The sequence below is a fragment of the Rhinolophus hipposideros genome (assembly GCF_964194185.1).
Source record: "Rhinolophus hipposideros genome assembly, chromosome: 18".
In the NCBI taxonomy this organism is placed as follows: domain Eukaryota; kingdom Metazoa; phylum Chordata; class Mammalia; order Chiroptera; family Rhinolophidae; genus Rhinolophus; species Rhinolophus hipposideros.
The window spans coordinates 954,342-981,111 of NC_138064.1; the positions used below are offsets into that span (position 1 = coordinate 954,342).

The window sequence follows — 26,770 nt, forward strand, 5'->3', positions numbered from 1 at the left end:
AAAATACCTCAACATAATAAAGGCCATATACGACAAGCCCTCAGCTAATCTCATAATTAATGGTGAAAAGCTGAAGCCCTTTGCTCTACGTTCAGGAACACGACAGGGCTGTCCCCTATCACCTCTGCTTTTCAACATAGTGTTGGAAGTCCTCGCCAGAGCTATCAGGCAAGAGAAAGAAACAAAAGGCATCCAAATTGGGAATGAAGAAGTTAAATTGTCACTCTTTGCAGATGACATGATGCTATATATAGAAAACCCTAAAGACTCCACCAAAAAGCTATTAGAAACAATCAATGAATATAGTAAAGTTGCTGGCTACAAAATCAACGTACAAAAGTCCATTGCTTTCCTATATACCAACAATGAAATCTCAGAAAAAGAGATAGAAAAAACAATTCCTTTTGTAATTGCAGCAAAAAGAATAAAATACCTAGGAATAAACTTAACCAAGGATATGAAGGATTTATATGCTGAAAACTATAAGACATTTTTGAAAGAAATTGAAGAAGACACAAATAAATGGAAAGACATTCCGTGCTCATGGATTGGAAGAATCAACATAGTTAAAATTGCCATATTACCCAAAGCCATATACAGATTTAATGCATTCCCCATTAAAATCCCAATGGCATTTTTTAAAGAAATAGAACAAAAAAATCATCAGATTTGTTTGGAACCACAAAAGACCCCGAATAGCCAAAGCAATATTAAAAAAAAAGAACAATACTGGAGGTATCACACTCCCTGATTTTTCCTTGTACTACAGGGCTACAATAATCAAAACAGCTTGGTATTGGCGGAAAAACCGACACATAGACCAATGGAATAGAATTGAGAACCCAGAAATAAAACCACATAAATATGGACAGATAATTTTTGACAAAGAAGCTAAAAACATACAATGGAGGAAAGACAGCCTCTTCAATAAATGGTGCTGGCAGAATTGGATAGCTACGTGCAAAAGAATGAAACTGGACTGCTATCTGTCACCATGTACCAAAATTAATTCAAAATGGATCAAAGACTTAAGCATAAGACCTGACACAATAAACTGCATTGAAGAAAACATAGGTACTAAACTTATGGACCTTGGGTTCAAAGAGCATTTTATGAATTTGACTCCAAAGGCAATGGAAGTAAAAACTAAAATAAACAAATGGGATTATATGAAACTGAAAAGCTTCTGCACAGCAAAAGAAACTATTGACAAAATAATGAGGCAACCAACTGAATGGGAGAAGATTTTCGCAAACAGTTCCTCTGATAAGGGGCTAATATCCAAAATATACAAGGAACTCATGAAACTCAACAACAAAAAAACAAACAACCCAATTGAAAAATGGACAGAGGACCTGAAGAGACATTTCTCCAAAGAGGACTTACAAATGGCAAATAGACATATGAAAAAATGCTCAACATCGCTAATCATCAGAGAAATGCAAATGAAAACCACAATGAGATATCACCTCACCCCAGTCAGAATGGCTTTCATCAACAAAATAAATAGTAACAAGTGTTGGAGAGGCTGTGGAGAAAAAGGAACTCTCATACACTGTTGGTGGGAATGCAGACTGGTGCAGCCGTTATGGAAGGCAGTGTGGAGGTTCCTCAAGAAATTACGAATAGAATTACCATCTGACCAAGCAATCGCTCTCCTGGGTATCTACCCCAAAAATATAAAAGCATTTCTCTATAGAGACATGTGTGCTCCAATGTTCATTGCAGCTTTGTTTACGGTGGCCAAGACATGGAAACAACCAAAATGTCCTTCGATAGATGAATGGATAAAGAAGTTGTGGTACATATACACAATGGAATACTATTCGGCGTTAAGGAAAGATGATATAGGCGCATTTGTGACAACATGGATGGATCTTGAGAGAATAATGCTAAGTGAAATAAGTCAGACAGAAAAAGCAGAGAACCCTATGATTTCACTGATATGTGGTATATAAACCAAAAAGAACAAGACAAACAAATGAGAAACAAAAACTCATAGACACAGACAATAATTTAGTGGTTACCAGAGGGTAAGGGGGTGGGGGGTGGGTGATGAGGGTAAAGGGGATCAAATATATGGTGATGGAAGGAGAACTGACTCTGGGTGGTGAACATGCAATGGGATTTATAGACGATGTAATGCAGAATTGTACACCTGAAATCTATGTAAATTTACTAACAATTGTCACTCCAATAAAATTAATTAAAAAAAAAAAAAAAAAAAAACAGTGTCTGGCCCCAACCTCCCGCTGTGGGGACACTCGCTGTCCCAGGGCCGGCCCCGCCCACCCAGGCCCCGCCCTGACCCCGCCCACCCTGGCCCCGCCCCGCCCGGCCCCACCCCCTGACTCCGCCCACCCGGCCCCGCCCCTCTCCCGGCCCCGCCCCACCTCCGGCACCATGTGAAGGGCGGCCCATCAGCTCCAACTCTTTCTCCCCCAGGCTTCATCCCCAGAAGCCGGGGCGGCCTGGGAGCTAGACAGCTGGGCTCCTCTCCCAGTGGACAGCAGCTTGGGGACAATGCTAGACTCTTGTTCTTTGCAAAAGAGACGAGCCAGCGAGTCCAGCCTACTGAGGTTGTACAAACCAGCTTGCGCAGGTCCCACCGGACACACCAACCCCACCCACGATTCCGAAGACGGTGGAGGGCAGGGCCACCCTCATCCTCCCCTCCCTGCAACTGGCTCTTTCAGGGTCAGTGGACAGGCGGGGACAGCTGTACGGAACTTGATTTCCTGTAGCTCCTTTCCTCCTGAGCACTTTTAAGCTCGCCTAGAAGCACCCAAGGAACGAGCCTCCCCATAGTAACATGGGACCCATCATGCTCCAGAAGAGGCTGCCCAGACGTCTCCCTCCTGCGTCTTCCTGAAACTCCACTGCAGCTCTTACAGCAAAAGGCACAACTTGACAGTTAACGCAACATGAAGACAAAGCCCACGGGCCGCTCTCTGCCCCTTGGAGAAGCTGTCACACCCACAGGACATTCGTCTGTATAGGTGTCCTCCACACAAAATGTTGAGAAAGTAGAGGAAGTGACGCTTTCAGAGTTCAGCTGGAAAGAGCAGCGCCCAGGGCACATGGCAGCTATTCTGAGACGAGCTCCACCCAAAGGGACTTTTTAAATGTGTGGCTAAATTAGGCAGATGACAACAGTGACAGCTACCGCCTACTGTGTGCCTACCAGGTGCCAGCAACAGCGCCTCCCACTCAGCACCTCGCCCATCCACCCTCAGGCTGGCTCTGTCACCTACGTCCCCCTGGGAGTCACCTGGCACACTCAAGCCAAGGCTGCCAGCTTCCAAAGCAGGAGCCCGGGTTGTCCCATGGAGAAAGGGGCAGCCTGGCCCCAGCGAGCACCCTGGTGTAAAAGTCTGCACCAAGGGAGGGCCCACATGGAGTGTTCTAGAATACAGTGCTCGACCAGCACTTCTCAGAGTCTGTCTGGCTGGACGAGGCGCCCTGGCGCTGGAGCTAAGGACCATAGTCATGGGAATTCTTGCGACAAGAGCAGGGAGGGGACAACAGTGGAGCCTGGATCGTGGGGCCAGGCTCAGCCACAAAGGCCAATTGAGGGAATGGGACGCCTCTCCCACTGTGGCCCCCTGTGTGAAGTGACAATAGTCTCATTGAGCTCTTGGGGAGAAATGTACATTCTTACCATTTTTATTATCTACTTAATTGAACAGAAGAATTTCAGTGAGGAAATGGGACTATGCTGTTTGCAGCCACTTAACTCTTGGTGTCCAGGCAAGTGATCCTTGGCACAGGCTTAAGGCTTTTCTTCCCCAGGTTGAGGTCACACCCACAACAGCCCGTGGGCTGCGTGGGGACCATGGAGGGCAGTTTGCTGCCACCCCCTTTCCCAGCCCCGAGCCACCATTCAGGGGGAACTTCATTTCCTGTGTCTTGGCCAGGCATCCCAGGCTCCTGGGCCAGTCACACACCGTCCTCTCTGAGGGACTTCCCGGGAATGACGAGTGCCCCGGAGGCTGTGTCTCTCCTAACTGGGAGGGGGACAGCAGCTCCCTGCGAGTGGAGGGCAGCACGTCTCGGGGACAAACGAGATCTGCTGAAGGAATGGCCACTGTTTGCCCGGGAGCTGCCCCAGAAGGGCCACTGCTCTAATGGCCGGCCAGGCTCCCTCTCTGAGACCTCGTGAATCTGAGTTCCAGTGAAGAATGTCACACGACTTAGCTGCTCAGAACTGTGGGTGATTTCTAATTTTCCCAGCTGCCACGAGGCTGCAGCAGACGCAGGCGGCACACGTGTGTGCAAGGCGCCTGTTATCAGCACTTGTCCTTCCCACAAGCAGATACAACGGTGCTAGAGGGACGTCTGTCCTTCCTCCCGACCCTCGGTCACACTCTGCAGTTGTCACCAGCCACGACGCCACCAGGCGGCTGGCGGAAATGACACCCTGCCCTCCGGAAAGCACGAGTCCACCCCTGTTCCTCGGCAGCTCCCGCACTAGGACCCACTTGTCCTATAGAGACTTAGAGGTCGCGGCACTTCCGGGGTGTGAAACAGAGGGCAGCCCTGCTGTACGTCGGCGTCCCGGGGAGCGGTGCCTCATGTCCCGCTCAGGCCCCGCCGCACACAGGACTCGGAGCCCTGTCTGCCACGCACCTTGTTCTCTGGAGATGTCCGCCTTGTACCAGAATCTGGAGGTGTCCTGCACGAAGCTCACGGACACGTGCTTATCGCCTGGATTATCTGCAAAACAGAATTTAAGAACAGGCATTGGAAGGGCGTTTTATTGCTAGCTCTCACCTCCCAGGGCACTAGAAGGTCAGAGTCCCCACCCCGGGTGTAGGGTCTCCGGGGAAGATGAGTGCCGGGAGCAGGACAGACAGCAGGACAGACAGCAGGACTCGGTGACCAGAACCGTGCAGCATGCGGCAGCAGCGCTGGTGAGAAGGTGGGAGCACACAGAGCTAGCCGGGGGTGCTGGAGGGTGCCAGGGTCACGTTCTCATAATCTGAAATGGCTCATGATTAAATTGCGAATGAAAGCATTTCATTAAAGAACAGAAGTTATTCTGAACAAGCAGGATGCCCACTGGAAAGAGAAGCATGGCGGGAACGGGGGGCCTGCTGTCGGAATGAGTCTCAGCTGTGGGGACGGGGACACAGAGGACGGCCACCCCCTGCTGCTCCCTCGGCATCCCCTCCAGGCGCCCAGCCCAGCACCAGAGGTGGCGCTGGCTCCCAGGCCCAGGTGTGAAGCCTGGGGGTCCTTCCTTGGTGAATGCGGTGGGTCCTGCGAAGAGGGGACACATACCTGGGGAAGGAGCCGCTGCCTCAGGCGGCTTGGGGAAGCCCGGCAGGGCACTGGGGAAAGGGATGCTCGTCGTGCTCCCGCTGTGGGGGCTGGAGAAGCCGCTGGACGACGGGGACACGGAGCCGAAGGAGCGGTCCCCCTCCGAGGCCCGCTTCTTCTCGGGAAGGGGTGGCTGCCCAGGCAGGGGCAGGCCCTGGCCCTGCAGGACGGGGCTGTGGTGGCCGCCGTGTGCAGGAGCCACCGTGAGAAAGCTGTGGGGCAGGAAACCATTGTCGGCAGCTGCTGCTGTCCGCGGGGTGCCGGAGGGCTGGGACACTCTGTGGGAATTGGCCAGCAGGGCCCCAGGGTCCTCCCTGGGGGGCAGGCCCAGGAAGGCCTGGCCGCTCGGGGGGCCCAAGGCTTCCGGTAGCTCCACCAGGGAGAGCTCATGGCTGTGGAAAGAGGCTGTGAGCTCGGCAGGCAGGAGATGCGGCCGGCCGGGGCCGGGGCCGGGGCCGTCCTTGCTGGGACCCGGGAACTCGCTGGCGCAGAGAAGGCTTCCTGGGGGCCGGCTGCCCCCCAGCAGGGCCTGTGTGGCTTTGGGGCTAGTCTCCACCCACTGGTGCTCGGCGGAGGGGGGGCTGTGCAGGAGACAAACCAAGCATCAGAGAGGATCCCAATCCATGGAGAGGCCAAAAATTGAGCCCCGGCCGGCTCCAGGGCAGCCCCTCCACAGTCCCTCGTGGGTACAGTGTTCATGTTATGAACCCCCAGCAGCACCCCAGTCACCTTTGCTCTTCAACTAGACAAGGCCCTCCCGTTCTTTAACTCGAAGCTCAATGTGTCACCAACTTGGAGCTGCCCAGGCCATGCCCAGCACCCGGCCAGCGTCTGTGCGCCTGGGACTGGCGCTGACCCCCTGGTCCCACCACACCGGGCACAGGTGTCAACCAAGCTGTCATCAGCTGCGGCTTAGTGTCTGCTTCTCGAAGAGCCCGCGCCCCCCAGGTACAACTCTGTCCCCCATGTTCTCCTTCTTTCCCTGATGCCCAATATGGGCACCAGGCCGTCAGTGTTCCACGAGGGCACGCTGGAAAATCCAGCTGACTGGGGGGTGTGGGGGAGAAGATCGGAAACTAGCCCACATTCAGGGAGACAGAGAGTTGGCTGACAAACCACCCGATCGCACACGTGTGTTTAGTTCACTAGCAAACACTCGTGTGTTGTGTGTGGCGTCACGTCCACACAGAAGGGAGGAGAGCTGAGGGGTTCTCTGGGGAGCCCTGAACCCACACGAGCAGCCCTGGGACCAGCCTGCTCTGAGCCACGGACTTGCTCCTTTGTGAGATAGAAACAGGGTATTTCTCTCCGTCCCGGCCCCTCTTTTCTGCCCTTCTCGTCCCACCGACTGTCCCTCTGCTCTCCCAACAGCGTCACAGATTCCATGAGCCCGGAGGCAGGCCCGTGCTGGCTGTCAGGCCCCCGCGCCCCCGCCCAGCCGCAGCGCAGGCAGCCCTCCCCTGGCACCCGCTCCTTCAGGGGCACTGTCGCCAGACGCCAGGTGGAGGTGTGCGCCTGTGCACCCTGCCTGTTAATAGTGGTGCGCTCAGGACTTTCCTTCACAATGTTCATCTGAAGAGTGAAGCTGTCATTCCACAAAGGGGCCCGGGGTCATTTGCAGGACGAGCCCTGGCCGGCCTCTCCGGGGCTGGTGTGCAGGCCTGTGGCCGCAGCCTGGGTCGGTACCTGTCCTGCCGCTGGCTGGGGCTGCTGCTGGACACCGTGCAGGAGGACGTGAATGCCCGCTGGAAGGAGGGCGCTGTGGGCACATCCGCCCGGAGCACTGCGGGTTTGGCTCCCACGGGGCTCTCTGACATCCCCACGGTGTGACCGAGGACCTCAGGGCAGCCTCGTGGTTCTGTGGCAATGACACAAGAGCAGAGGGACCTGGTTACAGAACTCGGGGCGCCTCAGCCAGGGCCCTTCTTCCTGTACAGTACGGTGTCACTTCTGAAGCTTCCTGCTGCCAAAGGAGATCAGATCCCACTGAGCAGAGGAGCGAGTCACCCCACGTCAGTCCCTGACCACAGCTTCCAATACGGTACCGTGAGCTGTCATCCTGGCTGTGCTGCCCATGAGGCCCCATAACCTGGGAGGGGAGCACATTGTCACCATCTGCAGACCAGTTTACCCGGACTGACTACTGAGCATGTAGATGACCCAGGCCGTTTGTCACTTTAGAAAGGGCCAGGCCTTCCCTCCGCAAACTGGGAACTCGGCTCACACCTGGGTCCCTGCTTTCCGGGCACACTTCCCCACTCCAGCACGGCCTGGCCCTGGTGTCCTCGCCCTGTGAGGTATGTGACCACCTGCCGGGCCCATCACGCAGGAGATGAGAAGCCCAGAGCCTTGCACACCTGCCTATATGACAGCATTCCACTCATAAAATGCCCACCGTGCCCATGGCCCAGCATCTCCATTGTTTCTCGGTATTTTTAAAACCTTGTCTATTTTTCTAAGTAAGCTTTGAGAACTGGACAAATGTACAAATATCATACAATAATACTGTGAGAAACACAGGTCATTTTGCTTTCTGCTTGAAAGCAATGGAGGACTGGTAAGAGCATAGAAAAGCTAAGAAACTCCGCATCATTCATGACTCAGTCCCGGGAAGAGGATGGTATTGAGGGGTATCACAGTCATGGCAGAGGCCAAACGGAAGCCCATGGTCAAGGCCATGGGAATCCCACGGGTCTGGGGAGACAAAAATTGGGGAGCAGAGCTCCAAGGCAGCCAGGACATGAAAGGCAAAGAGCACAGAGGAAAGGGACTACAGAGAAAGAACTGGCATGCTCAGAGCAGTCTCCCCTCCAGGTGTTACTGACTCCGAAGCTCAGAGGCACAGGGCCAAAGCAGGTGACCACGACAGCAGTGCTACCGAGAACCGTCAGGTAAGAGGGGTCTGGGCACTCTCATGGTGGGGCTGAGAACGAGACTCAGAGCTCAGCACCTCAGCTAGGAGAGGGGCCACTGCAAGCACAGCAAGGACCCAAGGAGAGGTCCCTCGAGGTTGAAGCCTGGGAGCACAAGTTCCAGGAACAGATCAGCCCTGACTGGATCTAAACAGCCTGCCTCAAACCAAGTCCTGTCCTTTCTGAGGGATTCAACAGCCTCAGAGCCTGCCTCCATCCTTCCATCCGTCCTTCCATCCATCCATCCGTCCATCCATCCATCCATCCATATCCATCCATCCATCCGTCCATCCATCCATCCATCCATCCATCCATCCATCCATCCATCCATCCATCCAATCATTCATCCATCCATCCATCCATCCATCCATCCATCCATCCATCCATCCATCCAATCATTCATCCATCCATCCATCCATCCATCCATCCATCCATCCATCCATCCAATCATTCATCCATCCATCCGTCCATCCATCCATCCGTCCTTCCATCCATCCATCCATCCATCCATCCATCCATCCATCCATATCCATCCATCCATCCGTCCTTCCATCCACCCATCCATCCATCCATCCATCCGTCCGTCCGTCCGTCCTTCCATCCATCCATCCATCCATCCATCCATCCATCCATCCATCCATCCATCCAGCTAGTTAGCTAGCTAGCCAGCTATCTCTATATATCACTTATCTTCTATTTATCATCTCTCTGTTCATCCATCATTATCATTTTTGGATGCAATATCAAATATTTAATTTAAAAAAAAACTAAAGAGCAATGCCAGGTAATAGCACAAAGAAATGAAAATTAAGTAAAGACAGAAAAAACACCCAAGCTGATAGAAAAATTGGAATTTAAAGACACAGATTTTAAAATAACTAAAGTAGAGATGTTTCAGAAAATAGAAGAAAAGGTGGAGAATTTCACCAGACCACTGGAGTACATTAAGAATAATCAAATAGAAATCCTAGAACTTCAAAACACAATGAAATTAAGCATTTGGTGAAAGATTTCTCAGATTGACACAGCAGAAGAAATGATGAGTGATCTGGGAGATAAATCAGGAAAATACCCAGCCTGAAACACAGAAGAAAGAGTATGAAAAATACAGAAACGAGCATAAAGACATTTGGGACACGATGGAAACTTCTAACATTCGTGTAGGTGGAGTCCAAGAAGGGGGTGGAGAAACTGAATGAGGCAGAATGCTGGAAAGACGTTTACTGAGAATTTCCCCACGCAGACTAAAGAAATCAAGCTGCATGTTAAAAAAATCCAAGAAACTTAAGCAAGATAAGTAAAAACACTACATACATTCACATAATAGTAATACTTATGAAAATCAAAGACAAACTTTAAATATAGCACCTTGTTCAATTTGCTGGGAGGGTGGGAGTCAATTTCGGTGTTAAGTTTATTAAACATTTGTAAACTGTTCACTATAGGAAAGCCCACTGCTAATGTTCCACTTGTACGAGCCACACTGGAAGCCCCTGGGAAGGGCTCCGTCTCCCGAGTGCAACTGCCACCAGTGTGGCCCGGTGGGTGCCACCAGAGTGGGCTGCGTGGGTGCCACCAGTGTGGCCCGGTGGGTGCCAGCGTGTGGACAAGCCCGCCTGCATGCCTCCTGCTGCACTTGCCTGACAATTCCCAGAGCAGACCCAGTGTTCTTACTACACACAGTGCACAACTGCCCCGCGCCCCAGGTGGACAGTCCCCACTAAATGTCCTAAAGTGAAGGTCCAGCTCACCAGCTGCACAGTTCAGAGCCCACCCTTCAATCCCTCCGACCCAAGCTGGGAGACAAATGCCAAGGCATGGCTTTCAGACAGCCCTGCATCAGCACCAGCATGTACCATCTTGATACTAAAATAACATCTGCAGACACGGAGAGTGTATTTGCTGAGAACCTGCCAGCTGTCAGTGCAGAGCGGGGAGTGGGCTCCCTCCGGGGGTGGGGGCGAGCACTTTGTCAGAATGAGGAGATGAGGAGACAAAGAGACAGGATGTGAGGTATAGCCTAAGAGCTTCAGATAACTGCAGGTCTGGGGAGAGCTGGAAGGCTTCCTGGAGGAAGTGGCATGTGATGGAAGCCGGGAAGGATGGGTGGGAGTCTGACAGACTAAAGGATGCGACATGGGTGCTGGGCCCCCTCTGTGGGCTCTGTGCCCACAGGGCAGGAGCTGCCCCTGGGCACTGCGGCCCCACCACTGAGCTGGCCACAGGTGGGGGCCCAGGTCACTCGGACTATGAATGAATGAATGAGTGAAAGAATTAGCAGAGGCTTGGAGGTTGAAGGTAAAAGGGCAGGGTAAGCCGGGAAAAGAGTGGGAGCATAGGTCAAGGGGCGGCCCGAGGTGTGGGAGGACAGAGGTGCCCACAGCCCACAGGGCACCACACAGGGGTCAGAAACGGCTTGTGCACGCGTGGCACAGCCCAGGCAGCGGCACCCACTTGTGGAATCATTAGCTCCCAGGCCTGCCGGCTCCAGTGCCCCCCTGTGGTGCTGTGGGCTGCACACCCTGTGGGCACAGTCTCAGAGCCACCAGCACCTTGGCAATCCGTGCCACACTCTCCTGGCGCCTGAGATGACCACCAAAGGAGGTGACAACAAAGGAAACAGGACCTGCTCTGTCCTGTGATCATGCTGCCTGTTCCCCAAAACAGCAAGCACAGCGCCCCCCACACAAGTGCTTGCTCACAGCTCAGGGCCAGCTCTCGGCTCAGTCCTGCCCCAGGCAACAGGACTCAACCCTCCATCCGGAGAAGGTCAGTCCAGGACCTTGGCCCACCTGGCCCCCAGCCTGGGACTCGGGCGCTCAGATGCGTGCAGCTGGCGGCCACCGCCACCACAACCACCACCAGGCCTGTGAGCGGCTGCAGGGCGACTGGGGCACAAAGTGGGTGCTGACCACTGTCCCTGCTGGGGATGGAGAGCGCGAGAACAGGGACCCCACAGGCCAGAGGAGGACAGACAAATGCACCAGCTCCGTGGGTTGGACTGCAGACCACAAATCCCGCTGCAAGGCTTCACCTCACTCCTAGAAACGCGCTCGTCCTATGAGCAGCATGCACTGTGCTGTGGTTTGCACACTTGCTGTTCAGCTAATTGACAGGTGAAATTTCTAAGAGGACAACTGTCCGAGGCCCAGCTGCCTGTTCGGGTTCTGGCCTCTGTCTCAGGTCTGGACCGAGGAGGCCGGGGCCACTGGGAGGTCCTGCAGGTGACATGGGAGGAAGTGGCCCCTACGTGACTGTGCCTGGCCGCCCGACTCTGCTCCGGACGCGGTGAACACTCGGGTCCTACACCAAACCCACAGGGCTGCAGGGCAGGCAGACATCTTCCTGGGCCATGCCTCCCCATGAGGATGAGCCTACAGGTTGGGGGACAAGCCCACATGAGGGCCCCATGCACGGCACAGCCCTGCTGCCCCCCGATCTGGGCTCCCAACACACGCCTCTTTCCGGTCCCTGTACCCTCCCCGCAAAGCTGGTCCTGGCCTGCAGGACAAGGGCGCTGTCTCCTCTGGGCCCCTACACAGCCAGGCTCTTCTACCCTCATCCCCTTCCTGCACTTCCTTTGCCCAGAACAAGGGTCAGCGGGTCACAGGCTCTCTTCCACAGGGTCTATTTTTATGCTGTCATTGGAGCTGCAGCAGGAGGTCTGTGGGAAGCCGGATACCACTTACTCCCCACTGCCCTCTATTTACACCACACATAAGTTAACGGGAAGAACGGGACCCCGGGCTCATTGTCCTCCAAAGCCCCTGTTTGCCCCACAGACTGAAAACTGAGGACGTACCCCAACATCAAAGTTTATGGGAGCACAGCTGGGATCTGGGGTGCAGGAAGCACAACTTACTAATAAAGTCAGAGCATGTGACATTAAAAAAATATCAGCATTTCCTTGTCTTCCTGGTGACATTAAAAGTTTTACAAAGGCATAAAAATTAGTCACTCACGTATTAATTCTGTTAACATTACAAATTACCATTAAGCTTTTTATAAGACCTTTAAAAACAAAATAAATTTAACTGAAGTCAGAGTACACTTGCCTATCCAGACAAAGAAACTTGAGTTTTGTTATTTAACTGCCCAAAAGTCAGCCTCAACTTTTGACGCATAATAAACAGGCAGAATCACAATAAACCTTAAGGAGTGAGTGAGGATTTCTATCAGTCCAGGATCCATTTTGCTCTTTCTTTCTTTCCTCCTTCTATTATCTCATCTTCCACCCACAGCTATTCACCTGTGACTCCTTCACGTCCGTCGGTGACGTGTGTACCTCCAGTCTCCTCTCCCAGTTCCACCTGGAAGGTTGTACTTACCTAGGAGGCTCCCTTCACCACTTGAGAGCTTTTGGTGAAATGGGTTATTAGCAAATGTTTTGTCTCCTCCTCTCACTATATTTCTAGGGGTGAGATTTGGGGCTGCCAGGAGGGAGAGCCGTGACCCCAACTCCCAGCCTGGCTCTCTGCCAGGCCTGGACCGCTGGACCCAGGCCAAAGCTTGGGACCTTCCGGTCCCCATCTCGACAGAACCCCACCCGTCAGGCTCAGCTCAGCCGATTTCCAGGGTCTCCTCTAAATTTCTCTCTCTACTGCTTGCCTCCTCCCGTTTGTCTACCTTGGTGGGCTGGTGGTTTTCCATGGTGATTTGCTCTGTGTCCCCTTTCCTTGTTTCTTGTCTCTGCTCTAGATTTTTGCTTTCTGGTTACCACGAGGTTTACACAAAACATTCCATAGATAAAACAGTCTTTTTCCTGCTGGTTAGCTCTAAATTTAAAGTATCGTTTTAAGAAAGCAAGACTTTATATGGGGAGTTCGATAGGTTTTTTTGTTGTTTGTTTGCATTTTTAAGGGGGTCCTGATCTTATAATTCTTCTGTTCTTTGTCTCTAAACAACAGGCCATTTAACCAACCTTCTGGAAAGCAAAGGAAAGAAAGATGGGCGGGCAGCCAGATAGAATGAGAATTAGTGAAGACTGGAAAAGTACAAGCCATTATATGTGTTGTTGTTGTTGTTGTTTTAATGAAAAGCAAAGGGCTGCATCTCGGGCCGCACAGACACCCCCCAAACACAGAAGGAAATGATGAAGGACCCCGATGTGGGCACTTCCTCGGCCTTGACTTCTTTCTCTTGGAACCCGTTCCGTCCAAGTCACGTAATACGAATGTGTTCTATGGCATGAGGGGTCCAGGTTTAATAAGCTCCAGGGAAGTGCTCACAGAATAAACTGGCTGTTCCAGAAGCATCCGACGTCCTCACTGCCCGACGGGGTGGGTGTGCCCAGCCAGCGCTCTGCTCGGGGTCCCTGTCTGTTAACAGGGTGACCCTCCTGTGAAGTCCTTATCCACACCGGAAGGATCCCTTCAGAAACACAGGCAGTGTCCCTTTTACCCAGTAACAGAAACAAACCAGGAAACACAGAGCAGCAGTTCATGACACCGGGGACCCTCTTTCCTCTTGTCCTTTGCAGACGCCCCCTTCTCGGCTGAGGTTCGCATTCACACATGCTGGACTGAAAGCACATTTGCCTCACCTCGTGGTTCCGGGTAGGGAATTCTAATGTGGAATTCCCTTCACACTGAGGGTTTGCAAAGCAGTTTCTACATTAAGATGCACCAGGCGAGGCCAGTGTTTCCAGCGGGCCCTTAGCAACCCATGAACGTGGCGGCTGGCACAGTGGCGGCATGAGCGCTCTCGGGGACACACTGCCACCCGGCTGCTCGTTCAGAAGAAGGCTCTGGGGCTGAGGTCCTGGGTTCCTGGGAGCGGCACGTGGAGCGGAGACACGGGGGCAGGAGTGAGGTCTGGCGCCACCAGGCCTGAGGCCAGAACCACCCTCCGTGCTCACCTGAATTCCCCTTTCTTTTCCAGTTGTGAAGTGTACTTCACAGAAACTTCTCCATCTTTTTTAAGGGTACAGCTTGGTGGCTCTGAGTCCAGTCACACTGGGGCAGCCGTCACCACACCCGTCCACAGAACTGTCATCTCACAAAGCTGAAACGCTGTCCCCACTAAACACTGGCTGCCCTCCCCCCAGCCAGGGCACCAGCACCATCTCCTTTCTCCCCGATGAGCCTGACCGCTCCAGTGACCACACAGAGGTGGGACCTCATAACCTGATATCCCTGAGGTCCATCTGTGTTAGAGCAGGTGTCAGAATTCCCTTCCTGACTAAGGCTGGCAGCACTCCACTGCGTGCAGGGATCACATTCTGCTTGTCCCTTCGTCCCTGGACGGACACGTGGGCACCTCCCAGCTCCAGCTCCAGCGAACATTACACATCTTTTGTATTCCTTTAGCCACTTTGAGTTGGAGCTCGTTCCTTGCAGCAGAAAGCAGCCCATGGACACAGACCTTTGCTGAAACACTAGCCAGTGGGAAGGGAGACGGACAAGAACGGGCTTGGGGGGCGTCTGACTCCCCTGAGGCCCCCCTCGTACTGAGCCACCAACCCAGAGATGGCGTTTCCCAAGCAGAGGGAAAAGCTGTGCCACTCGCTCAGAGGGTGACAGGCCGGTGAAGAGCACGATGGGAGGTGACCAAGGTTACACGGGAAGGGACGCGCTGCTGGCAGACGGCACAGACCCTGCGACATGCTGCCCAGTGTGAGTCAGTGACGTGGCCGGACCCCGACCCCTGTGTGGGTGCAAGTCACAGGTGCCCAGGACGACCCCCATCCCATAGCTGGGCCTTGCTCCTTCCTTCCCTCTTCAGACAGATTCCCAGCCAATCTGGCTGCTTTAAAAGTGGGACGAGGACACACAGTAACCTTGTCACAGACCTTCTAAAGAAAGGTCACTTCAGTGCCCACACCGATACATGAAGCCTGAGGGTGTTTTCCAGGATGACAGCTCCCTGCCGTCCACACTGTACCGTAGAGGTTTACAGCCGGGGCGCTGCTGGAATCTCTCATTGCTCTTGTGTGGCCGGAGAACCCTATTTCCTAGAAAGATTTAATGGACATAATTCCAAGGACCGTCACCTGGGCCCTGGGGGCCCAGCCCACACAGTGGGGACCCTCAGCAGCTAGGGGGACGCATCCCCCGATTTCAGAAGCCAGAGTCTGCTGTTCGCAAGGCATTTAGCTGCTGAGATTCCAGCCAGGCCCAAAGCAGGCAGCGGTGTCCTCGCCCTGTGTGCCATCTGAGCCGTGGAGAATGGCCGTGTGACAAGCTTGAGGCAGAGCTCTGGGAGGGGAACGCAGTGACATTGCAGGGGCGCACGCGTCCTCACGCCTGTCAGCCTGGCCCCGTTGGTCTGTCCATCTGTCTGTTTCACTACAGCCCTGTCCAGGGCATTCCAGAAAGGTCCTTTATCTGCATTCGGTCACCAGGCAACTTTCTGTCCTAGTGAGCCGGCGCCCTCTGCCCAGCTAAGGCGCAATCATAGCCCAAGCCCGACCCTCCCTCCTCAGCCCGCTCTCGCCCATCCTGTCTCATTTATGGATCTGGTCTGGCTGGTACCCACCCACCTTTCCTGAGACGCCCACCTGTGGCCCCTGAGGCTACCAAGTGTCAAACGCCAGACCACAGGCACAGCCCCAGGCCTAGGTCACCTTGCTATGTAGTGGCCGACTGAAGCTGAGCTGCTCTGGACTTTTCAGTCCAGGGCTCTTACGCGTACATTCTGGAGGGTGGCAGGGGGATGGGCTATGTGGGCTGTGACCGCGGTGTCTGGACGCCTGTTCTTACATAAACGGCGGTCCCGCTGCCTCGCGACCATAAGAGAATGTGTGGAGTCAGGACAGACTCAGGCAGGTCTTGTGCAGAGTGAGTGAGAGGAGCTCCCAAGAGGGGGCTCTGAGCTGACGGCTGGGAGCCCAGCACCGGGGAGGAGACGGGGGGACTGACACCCCTCACCACACAGCCTGCCTGCCCGTCCAGGGCCCGCTCCACCGAGCAGCTTTATACTGTTGGGTTATTTACCGTTTCCTTAAGATACAGGCAGGGGAAACTGAGTCAGAGAGAGAAAGGCAATTGGGCAGCTGTCAGGCTGAATGCCCATAAATGGTCCTTAATGAGCCACTCTGCGTGCCCAGAGCCCCCGGCCATCACACCTGAACTACACGTGGGTCTGGCTGTCGCCACACTCTCGGCGCAGCTCTGTGGCAGCTGCAGGAGCTGGTCGACGTCCTAGACTTTCTAGTTCCAGGTGTCTCAAAACGCCCTGCCATCCGAGCCCCAAGGCACAGTCGCTTTCTTTATAAAGATGATGATAACGGAAATAAGAAGAATGGCTGCTCCCAGCCGAATGCCCATTGTGTGCCTGGCACTGCAAAGCCGTGTGCATGTGTCACCTGACCTGCTCCTGGTGACAACCTTCCCGTGGGCACGAGGACAGCGGTTCTGGAGACCAGGCTAAGAAACTTGCTCAAAGGTGCCCAGCACATCTCGACAACTTGAAAGGAGGCTACACTTTCTCCAGGAGACATCTTTGCCACCATCAGGAAGATCTCAAAGTCAGGGGCCGAACTGAATAAAAGAACCCTGCCCTGCAGGGGCTGCCCCCTCCCGCAAACACAGCCTAACGCCCTGGGCAGCACAAGGACACACAGGAGAAGGTGGGGCGCTGAGCGCTGCCCGTGGCCCTGGGCCCGCGGGTTCCACTTAGAAAGCCCAGGCCGTGCGCAGGAAGCCCCTCCAGAACCTGGCCACATGCCCCCGGAGGGAGGGGGTTACGTCCCTCCTAGTACAAACCAACCCAAACTCTCTTAATCTCACCTCCGGGGTTAGAAAAATAGTTCCATCCTGATCACACAATTTCTAATAAACGATACACATGTGGGGCTCATGGAAAACTGCTGTGGTGCCTATAAACATGTGCAAAACACAGGCAACATGTGAACAGACACCGTCTTCCATTCAACTGCAGAGACATGCCACCATCCTCAGGGAGCAAACAGGGGACACAGCGGGGAGTGACAGGGAAGCGCTGCCCACTGGGGCTTATCTTTCTTCCTGCCTTCGCACAGCCTTTTCCACAGTGCAGTGTGTTGGGGTGCCCCCCTTCATCGTCCCCATCCTTCCAGCTAACACACACACGTGGTGTGACAGCAGAACTCGCGGCCGGACATGGAAGCCCCAGCTTGGCCGCTGCGATCTGGGCACCTGCCCTGCCCAGGCCACCTGAGAGCTGGGCCCACGCCGGTGCTCACCTCGGACACGTCAGGGGCAAGGCTCGGGACGGACCTACACACTTCCCTCGGGAAGCTCTCTTGATATGAGCAGGTTACTTTGGTGGCTGTAGGTCTTGTGTGACAGTAGTGACTTGTTTGGGACAATAGTAACTCTCATTCTGAAACCAAAACTTGGATCCTGACGCCTGCTTGCAGCATTTAAGAAAACTGTCTCCTTGGAGGTTGTGTGAGAGAACGTGGAGAAGACAGCCAGGGGTGGAGGGGACAGACTGGGGTGGAGGGGACGGCCAGGGGTGGAGGGGACAGACTGGGGTGGAGGGGACGGCCAGGGGTGGAGGGGACAGACTGGGGTGAAGGGGACGGTCAGGGGTGGAGGGGACAGACTGGGGTGGAGGGGACGGCCAGGGGTGGAGGGGACAGACTGGGGTGGAGGGGACGGTCAGGGGTGGAGGGGACAGACTGGGGTGAAGGGGACGGTCAGGGGTGGAGGGGACAGCCAGAGGTGGAAGGGAAGGACAGGTTGGAGGGGACGGCCAGATGTGGAGGGGACGGCCAGAGGTGGAGGGGACGGCCAGGGGTGGAGAGGACGGCCAGGGGTGGAGGGGACGGCCAGGGGTGGAGGGGACAGCCAGAGGTGGAGGGGACGGCAGGCGGTGGAGGGGACGGCCAGGGGTGGAGGGGACAGCCAGGGGTGGAGGGGACGGCAGGCGGTGGAGGGGACGGTCAGGGGTGGAGGGGACAGACTGGGGTGAAGGGGACGGTCAGGGGTGGAGGGGACAGCCAGAGGTGGAAGGGAAGGACAGGTTGGAGGGGACGGCCAGATGTGGAGGGGACGGCCAGAGGTGGAGGGGACGGCCAGGGGTGGAGGGGACAGACTGGGGTGGAGGGGACGGTCAGGGGTGGAGGGGACAGACTGGGGTGAAGGGGACGGTCAGGGGTGGAGGGGACAGCCAGAGGTGGAAGGGAAGGACAGGTTGGAGGGGACGGCCAGATGTGGAGGGGACGGCCAGAGGTGGAGGGGACGGTCAGGGGTGGAGGGGACAGACTGGGGTGAAGGGGACGGTCAGGGGTGGAGGGGACAGCCAGAGGTGGAAGGGAAGGACAGGTTGGAGGGGACGGCCAGATGTGGAGGGGACGGCCAGAGGTGGAGGGGACGGCCAGGGGTGGAGGGGACAGCCAGAGGTGGAGGGGACGGCAGGCGGTGGAGGGGACGGCCAGGGGTGGAGGGGACAGCCAGGGGTGGAGGAGACAGCCAGAGGTGGAGGGGACAGCCAGGGGTGGAGGGGACATGCCAGGGTGGAGGGGACAGCCAGGGGTGAAGGGGACAGCCAGAGGTGGAGGGGACGGCCAGGGGTGGAGGGGACAGCCAGAGGTGGAGGGGACGGCCAGCGGTGGAGGGGACGGCCAGGGGTGGAGGGGACGGCCAGAGGTGGAAGGAACATGCCAGGGTGGAGGGGACAGTTGAGGTGCAGGCAACAGCCCTGGAAGGAGGCAGCACATTTTCTGGTTTCAGCAGAAGAATGCTGGGCTGGGAGAGGCCTCCGGAAAGCCGCACATCTGTGAGCCAGGCTCCCTCCGCCCCACGCTCTCGCAGACAAAGCGGCTTTTCTTCTGGAAGGAGCCCCAGGCTCTGGAAGTGGGTGTTTCGACCCAGAGTCTCAGGGCCCTGAGGGCTGTCACCAAATGACAGGGACACTGGGAAGAGTCTCCTTCTTCCCAGTCCAGACGGGGCTCCTTTTTTCCAGGCTGGCCTGGGGATCGGGAAGCCCACCTCATCCCAGCCTCTGTCCCCTCCCCCACCACCGGAGGTCAGGTTTCAGCAGCAAAGGGACGTGGCCTGGAGACTGTGGGCCTGGACTGAGCCTCTTACCTGGGGGCCCCGGGGTGCCGGTCAGTCCATGGAAGGGCTGGGAACGTCGCCGTGGGCCGGGGGCAGCGCTGCGGGCTAGTCCCCAGCAGCGGTGAGCGGTGAGGGGTGTCCCCCACACACCGAGGCAGGGCAACTCTGTGTTCCAGTGTCCTGGGGGAGCTGGGGCGGGAAGCAGGGCGGCCACCTCCCAGGAGGCCCATTCAGAGGGTGGCCGGGGAGCGGCCGGAGGAGAGTCCGGACGGCTGGCGGCCTGGGCTGTGGCGGCAGCCTGCCCAGCCAGTGCCTCCCCACCGCGATGGCCCCGCCTCGCTCAGCTGCATCCTTCGCTTCCTTTGCGTTTCTACCCCCTTTTCCTCCCCCCCTAATCTCTTGCAAACTCCCAGCTGAAATCCTCTCGGCTTTGTTCCAGTCCTGGGGCCAGTGTCACCCAAGGGACAAGCAGCTGGTGAGGGGAGAAGGCCACCCACCGGGCCTAGGACAGGCTCCCACTTCAGGACCTGCCCCTCCAGTGCCACCTCCCCCAAGGAGGACCCGCTTTCCGGGATCCCATGCTCACAGAATAGAAGCCCCTGGCAACCACCGCAGCCCCCAATCAGCTCCTACCTGCCAGGTCCCCTGGATGGGGACATCCCCTGTCACCTGGCCCCGGCCACCATCCTGGAGGCTCTTCACTCCACCCCCTGCCCAGGGCAGCGGGGACCTTCCTCCTGTCACTGCCTTGCTCAAACCCTCCAGGTTTTTCTGGTGGCAGTGGGTTCTGACCCGCTGTCCAGACCCCACCTGCAGAATCTCATCTCCAGCCACTCAGCCCGAGCACCTGGCTGGTGGCCCATTCCAGGCTGCTGGCAGGTCTAACCACCTCTTCTCGCTCATGGTCCTTCTATCCAAAAGGCCAAACTCTCCTAGCCAACTGGTAAAGAACTCCTGTGCATTCTTCAAAGCCCATTTCAAATGACCCCACGTTTTTACAGGACTTGGGACTCCAACCCCACCAGTCAGGTGGCAGGATGTGCTCCATTCCTGGTGGCCTGAAACCCGACAGGAAGGAGTCCACACAGTAAAGACGAGGTCTTTGCCCTGGGTGTGGCCTTCGAGACAGAGGGCAAAGCTCCAGGGCAAACATGCACATCCCGAGCTTTACAGCCACCAAGAGGCACAGGCCCACTGAACCGGCAAGTCCGAGCACTGGCGCCACCTCCCTGAAGTCCTGCAGACGAGGCCCCACGTCCGTCCCTCCCAGGAAGCCCCTTCTTGCTCATGGGCCGGCACTGTGTCCAGCAACCTGAGATGGACCAGGCGTGAGCACACGCAGGCTTCCAGCATGGCAGCCGACCACTCGGCACAGCGGCCGCCTGCCCCGCCCGGCGCCACCCTCTGACCAGGCGGACAGGTACACGCCCTCAGCAGGAGGGACAGGAAGGCCCGGGCCCTCCCCCAGTTCCAGCAGGGCACTTCCTGTGTTGTTTACGTGTTTACTGCCTTCAGGGCAGCAGAGGATCTGCCAGAAATGCCTGACTTCCGCCCAGAGCGAGCTCCGCAGAACACAGACCGGCCTTTCCCAGGGCCCGTCACCCCCTGAACAGAGGAGCGACTGTCGTGCGGCCAGGCCCAGGAAGGGCAGTGCCGGATGGACGGCGCTCCTCAGGGTGGGTCCTTCCCTTGGCCCATGGGCACACGGGGTGGGCGGGGCCCATTTCTGAAATGCCACCTCTGTGCTCTTTGTCTAACCACCCATGACCAGAGCAGCTGTGGCTGGGCAGTCTAGTCACTTAGGATCCTTTTGCAGCTCTGTCTGCCCTCTCCTGTCCCCTCGGCTGGGCTGGCGCCACAGGGAGGAGACAATTTCGTGGCTGTGCTCTGAGGGCCAGCAATTGTGCTGATGAAAACTCACACTTGGGAAACTCGTCCCCTGAAACTGTGCTGCCCCACGTGGTACTAGGACCTGTATCACCAGAAGGAGGGCACCCACAGTGCCCACGGCGCTGGGCCCTGGCAGGGCACCACGAGCCCTGGAGGAGTCAGGGACAAGTGCAGACCCCACCTGTGTCACCTGCAGTGCCCTGTCTGCCTGGTGTTCACTCCGTGATGGCCCCAGGTCTCCCTGACCACAGGACTTAGGACGTGACGGCACAAGGGAGCTGTGACGGAGGCCTCACGTGTGCTGCTGAAGAGAAATGGGGCTTCCCAGTGTGCAGGAGGGCGGGCCAGGGACAGAGGAGACGCCGGGGACTGCACGCATGACTCCCACAAGCGCTCTGCCCAGAACAATGAACGCAGAAGGATCTCAGGAAGGCCCCAGTGAGCATCAGACGGAAGCCTGGGGCCCTCCCGGGAGGCTCTGCTCAGGACTTCTGAGACTCAAGTGAATGGTCCGCAGAGAAGGGGTCGCACACAAGCCTGCCTCCCACGACCTCGCTTACACTCCCACCTCACGTCCCGGTACTCGTGGAAATGAGACACATGCGTCCATCTTTGTGACCCAGCGAGATCCGAGGGCACACAGCTGCCCACACGCCTGTCGAGTGCTTCCCAGGAGCAGTGGACAGGGCCTCCTCTTTTCCCAACTATGGGTTCTCATTTGCTGGGCTTTGGGCTTTCCAGAAGCTTTTTCTTTCTCTACATATGCACATAAGAAATGCTCAGAAAGCCGGACGCCTCCACCAGGCATAACCACACACACACTCACACACACACTCACACGACAAACAACCACACACACACACACACACCACACACACACACACACTCACAAAACACACATAACCACACACACCACACACGACACACATATCCACACACACACCACACACTCACACACACGACACACATAACCACACACACCACACACACACGACACACATAACCACACACACCACACACACACACGACACACATAACCACACACACCACACACACACACGACACACATAACCACACACACACCACACACTCACACACACGACACACATAACCACACACACACACACCACACACACGAGACACATAACCACACATACACACACACACACACACTCACAAAACACACATAACCACACACACCACACACACACACGAGACACATAACCACACATACACACACACACACACTCACAAAACACACATAACCACACACACCACACACACACACGACACACATAACCACACACACCACACACACACACACACACGACACACATAACCACACACACACACATAACCACATACACACAACCACATAACCACTTACACACACATACACACAAGTACACACGTGGCACGTGTGCGTGTGCTGTCATGTGTTCTTGAGAACACTAAAGTGGGATAGGATCTGAACCAAACACACATGCCTCTTTACCTGCTTGGGGTGTCTGTCAAGCAGGCCCCCTCGTTTGGGGTCACTGGGTCTCCCCGTGAACACCCTCAAAGCTTCAGACCAGGCCGGGCCACAGCCAGTTACAAAGGGCAAGAGGTAGGTCTAAATCTCCATGTTCCTCAGTGACTAGGACGGCTGACCTTCTCGAGTCACGATCCCAAATCTTCCCAAGTGAGTCCAGCAAAATGTAGCATTTTACAGCCCAGAATGCAGCCTGAGGTGACAGCGTGACAGGCTATCTGTCCCTGCCCTCTCCCACCAGGCTGGGAGCTGCTGTCCATGTGGGGCCAGGGCTCGCACGGCTTTTGGGAGAAAGGTAAACGGCGTGGACGGCACTGGTGAGCGCTTCCAGAGCAAAACACCACCTATTCTGCACACCAGCCGCTGTGCATTTCCCGAAGTCATCCCAGTAGCCAGGGGTGGCCTGGCCACCGCCTCGTGCCTTCAGGGACACGCACAGGCCTCGGCTGTGGATTCTGGGTCCCGTCTGCCAGGCCCGACCTGTGCCAGGCCCAGACTGACGGATTCTCCAATCCCAGAGCAGAGCTCATTCTGACACACAGTGTGGCTTCACTGACGAGGGGCCTGCAGCTGAAAAGCTGCGTCTCGAGATCGACTCTGGCACACACTGTGCATGTACGCTGACACGTCCCTTCCTTTCGGAGACTGTCCCCCAGCTCCATGCCCACACAGCTGTGGTCACTTGGGCTCAAGCTGCCTCAAGAGCTGCTGCAATGCGTGCAGGACGGTGGAGATGTGGACCCCATGCGCTGTCACCACGCCCCAGGGCCCCCCACCTCCCACAGTAGAGCAAACACCCGCTGGCAGGTCACAGTCACGTGTCCATGCTGAGATTCGAGAACAGCCCACCAGAGGGGGTGACCTGAGCTGATAAATAAATTTAGAGGAACAAAGATTCCTCTAAACCAAAAGCAAGCACACAAGACATGGCATTCATCACGGTCGGGAAATGGCCACTCATGTGGGGACACTGCCAGGTGGCCCGCTTTGTGGACGAGGTGTCGTGCTGTGTGCCAGCATCTGGTACTTTCTAGCTCCAGGCGCTCACGTCAATGAATGTCCCTATCGTAGCCGACCGGGGAGCGCACCCACGCAGCAGGGGCGCTCATATCTGAGCACTTTTAGGCAGTCCCGGGCCTGCTTCCACGCTGCTAATGCGGGTGCAGGGGGAGCGGCTGCTGCCGCCGCCAGTTATTCGGGGTCACCAGTCACCGCTGTGCACAGATCGCAGAGCAGAGCAGGACACGTGTGCACAGGTGTGCATGTTCCACACGCACCCACACACGTGCGTTGAACACACACAGAGGGGGTGTGTTCCCAGGCTGTGCAGATGCAGATCCAGGGTGTTGCACACGCTGCACAAACGGGCTTTTGTCCCCACTCTAAACACTCTCATTAAAAGGTCACAACATTTCCAAAGAAAAGCGAGTCGGCTACAGGAAGAAGGCGGAGGCCTTGTGGAAGCATTTTACAATTTGTCAGGCTTTGAAGAGTGACGACTTAAAAAAAGAACGGCAAAAATAAAGCATCGCCTCCAAGTAACCCCAAGCCACCCCTCCCCCCACCGCCCCAACAGGACCTTCCTGGATTCCTCTTTGCTTCCTCCTCTGGCAAACGCCTCCCGTTCTGCCCTTTGAAGCCAGCCCCAAGGGCCAGCTCTGCACAACTGCCTGCACTGAGAGCAGGGTGAGGTTGTGGGAGCTCCCGGATTGTGTTGCTAGGAGTTGTTGGTCCTGAATGGGTGTGAATTTTGACAAATACTAGTTTGCACCCATGACATAATCATGAAAGTTTTCTCTGGTAGCACATTCACGGGGTTCTACATGGCTGGGTTTTCAACGGTCAAACCAGCACTGCATCCCCGGCGTAAATCCCGCTTGTCCACAATGCGTAACCCTGCTTGTGTGTTACGGACTTCCATTTGCTTATATTTCCCCAGGGACTTTTGTGTCTGTTCCTAAGGGATAAAGGTCTAGTCTGGGAGTTGTTCTTGTCGTCACCTGGTTTTGGTATCAGGACGACATCAGCTTCATAAAATGAACTGGGCTGTGTTGTCCCCTTTTCTATTGTCTGCAAGGGACGGTATAGAACTCACACTCCCTGGTCTGTAAATGTTTGTGGAATTCTCCAGCTTTAACCGTGGTTTTTGTTTTTTTTTTAATTCGTCTGGCTTTAAACAACCCCTTGCTAAAGGACAACTGGGTCGTTTCCAGCTTGGGGCCATTAGAAACAAATGTGTGATGCATTTGTGTGAAGCCATCATCCACCTCCCTCTGCCGTCACCAGTGTTCCCCGTGAGCCTGCCCCGGTGATGTGGGATCTGAGGGCTCCACGTCAGAGGGCTGGTTCTCGTCCAAACCCACTAAGCACGTTCACATTAGCCATCATCATGGTCGACTGGGCTGGGGCGGGGCTGCAGATGGAGGCAACGACCCTTTGTTTGCTCTCATCTAAATTATTAAAATATAGAAGAACAGACACATGGCTACATCTGTTGAATCTGTGCTGACACACACGGGAACACAGACACGCCTTCTCAGGCACGGATCACGTAACCTACAAGCACACGCAGTAACACTGCACACAGCTCTCTGACCCACATTTCCATGACACCTGCTAAGAAACGGGGGGCAGTTTAATAGCTATGCTCTGTGTACGCTCGGAGTACAAGCACCTCGGTCCTAAAAGCATAAAGGAAACTTTGGGAGAAAGATGGCCTTTCTGTTAAAACACACCTGCCTCTGGTTTTCTGTGGAGGACAGGAAACGGAGCTCGCTGTCACCACCAGCACCACGCCTGGGTCAGCACAGGGTTTAGCCGTGTCAGCGCCCCACTCCCGGACTGAGCCTCAGGACCGTTAGCGGGCACCCTCACTTGCTTTCAAGGCAAAAAAGCTGCAGCATGAAGGATCTAGTTACGGAGCAGAGTGGTGTCTGAAGTCCGGGGGCTTTAGCTGCATCTCCTCTCCATCAGCCGAAGGCCACACTGCCCCGGACTCTCCGGGAGCGTGGCAAACGCCCCCCCGGAAGCGTGCTGAGTAACACCACCAGCGCCTGCTTTATGCCTCCCCACGGTGGTGCACCGCGGACACGGTGCCCAGGATGGAAATGCACTTTCCGACAATGCAACAGACCCGCCCCAGACGTCAGTGTTCCCCTGGGGAGATGCAGGACAGTGGCCAGCATGGAGGACGTAAGGTCCGTGTGACCGGGCAGCGGGCGAGGGCTGCCTTTGCCACGCAGAGCGCTCTGTGGGCTCTACTTTCACTGCGAACGGGCAGCAGTTTCTTCTTTCAACTCCATGTAACGCCACAGGGAGCTGAAAAATACTGAATCTGAGCTGCTGGGCCCACCCTGACCCCACCCAGAGGACACACGGCACTGTTGGATGACAACCCAGTGGGCTGTGCCCTGCAGTTTCCCCGGTGACAGCCACCCTCACTGTGTGGCTCTCAGATGTGACAGACACGGACATAATTCTACACGAAGGCCACCTAGAGCAGAGGGGCGCAGGCGGGTATCTTACCATGAGCTGCTTTGTACAGACCGCTGGCGCTGCCCATCTGCGGCTCGGGCGGGCTGAACGGTGGGTAGTGTGGGGGCATTGTCACTGGAAAAGAAAGCAGAGCAACGAGCTGCTTCAGTCCCCTCCCAGAAGGAAGGTGGGGACGGGCAGAGCGAGCTTGCCTTCTTCCTTACCATACGGTGTTTGTGGAGACACGGGGAACGCTGGCGTGGGGGACAGGGGCTCACTGCCATTCTTGGTTGGAGAGAAGATCCTGCCGTCGACCCCATCGAGGTCTGGGGGGTACACAGCGACTGCCGTCTGAAAGTGGCACGGGGAGGGGGGAGTCAGGTGAAGGCTGCTCCAGATGGAGGGGCCCTGGCTAGCCCCCCCACCCCCCGGGCAGCCGTGTCTGAGCATGAGGACAGGAGTCGGAGCTCGGAAACTACAGCATGGGAGCCAGTCCTGCTCCCAGGCAGGGACAGCTGGAGAAAGCGTCGCTCCAGCTAACGGGTGCGACAGGCACCTGAGCACAGTGCAGGGAAAGTGAGGGCTTTTATCGTTCAGTGAGAACAGCAGGGCAGAACCATCTTTCCCAATGCTACGGTCACAGGTACGTAAAA

General features: G+C 55.9%; 1 protein-coding gene across 4 annotated transcripts in view; it reads right to left on the minus strand.

Moving 5' to 3' along the window:
* TNS3 (tensin 3) overlaps positions 1-26,770 on the minus strand; it is a 174,509-nt gene that overhangs the window by 18,834 nt on the left and 128,905 nt on the right. For 3 of the 4 annotated variants that reach the window (XM_081079437.1, XM_081079436.1, XM_081079439.1), the window contains 5 exons: positions 26,342-26,468; positions 26,169-26,252; positions 7,009-7,180; positions 5,284-5,903; positions 4,630-4,716 (listed from right to left, as the gene is read on the minus strand). In XM_081079437.1, coding sequence (XP_080935563.1) covers positions 4,630-4,716; positions 5,284-5,903; positions 7,009-7,180; positions 26,169-26,252; positions 26,342-26,468 — 1,090 coding nt within the window. The remainder of the gene's footprint in view (positions 1-4,629; positions 4,717-5,283; positions 5,904-7,008; positions 7,181-26,168; positions 26,253-26,341; positions 26,469-26,770) is intronic. The other variant, XM_081079438.1, reaches the window with a different exon arrangement.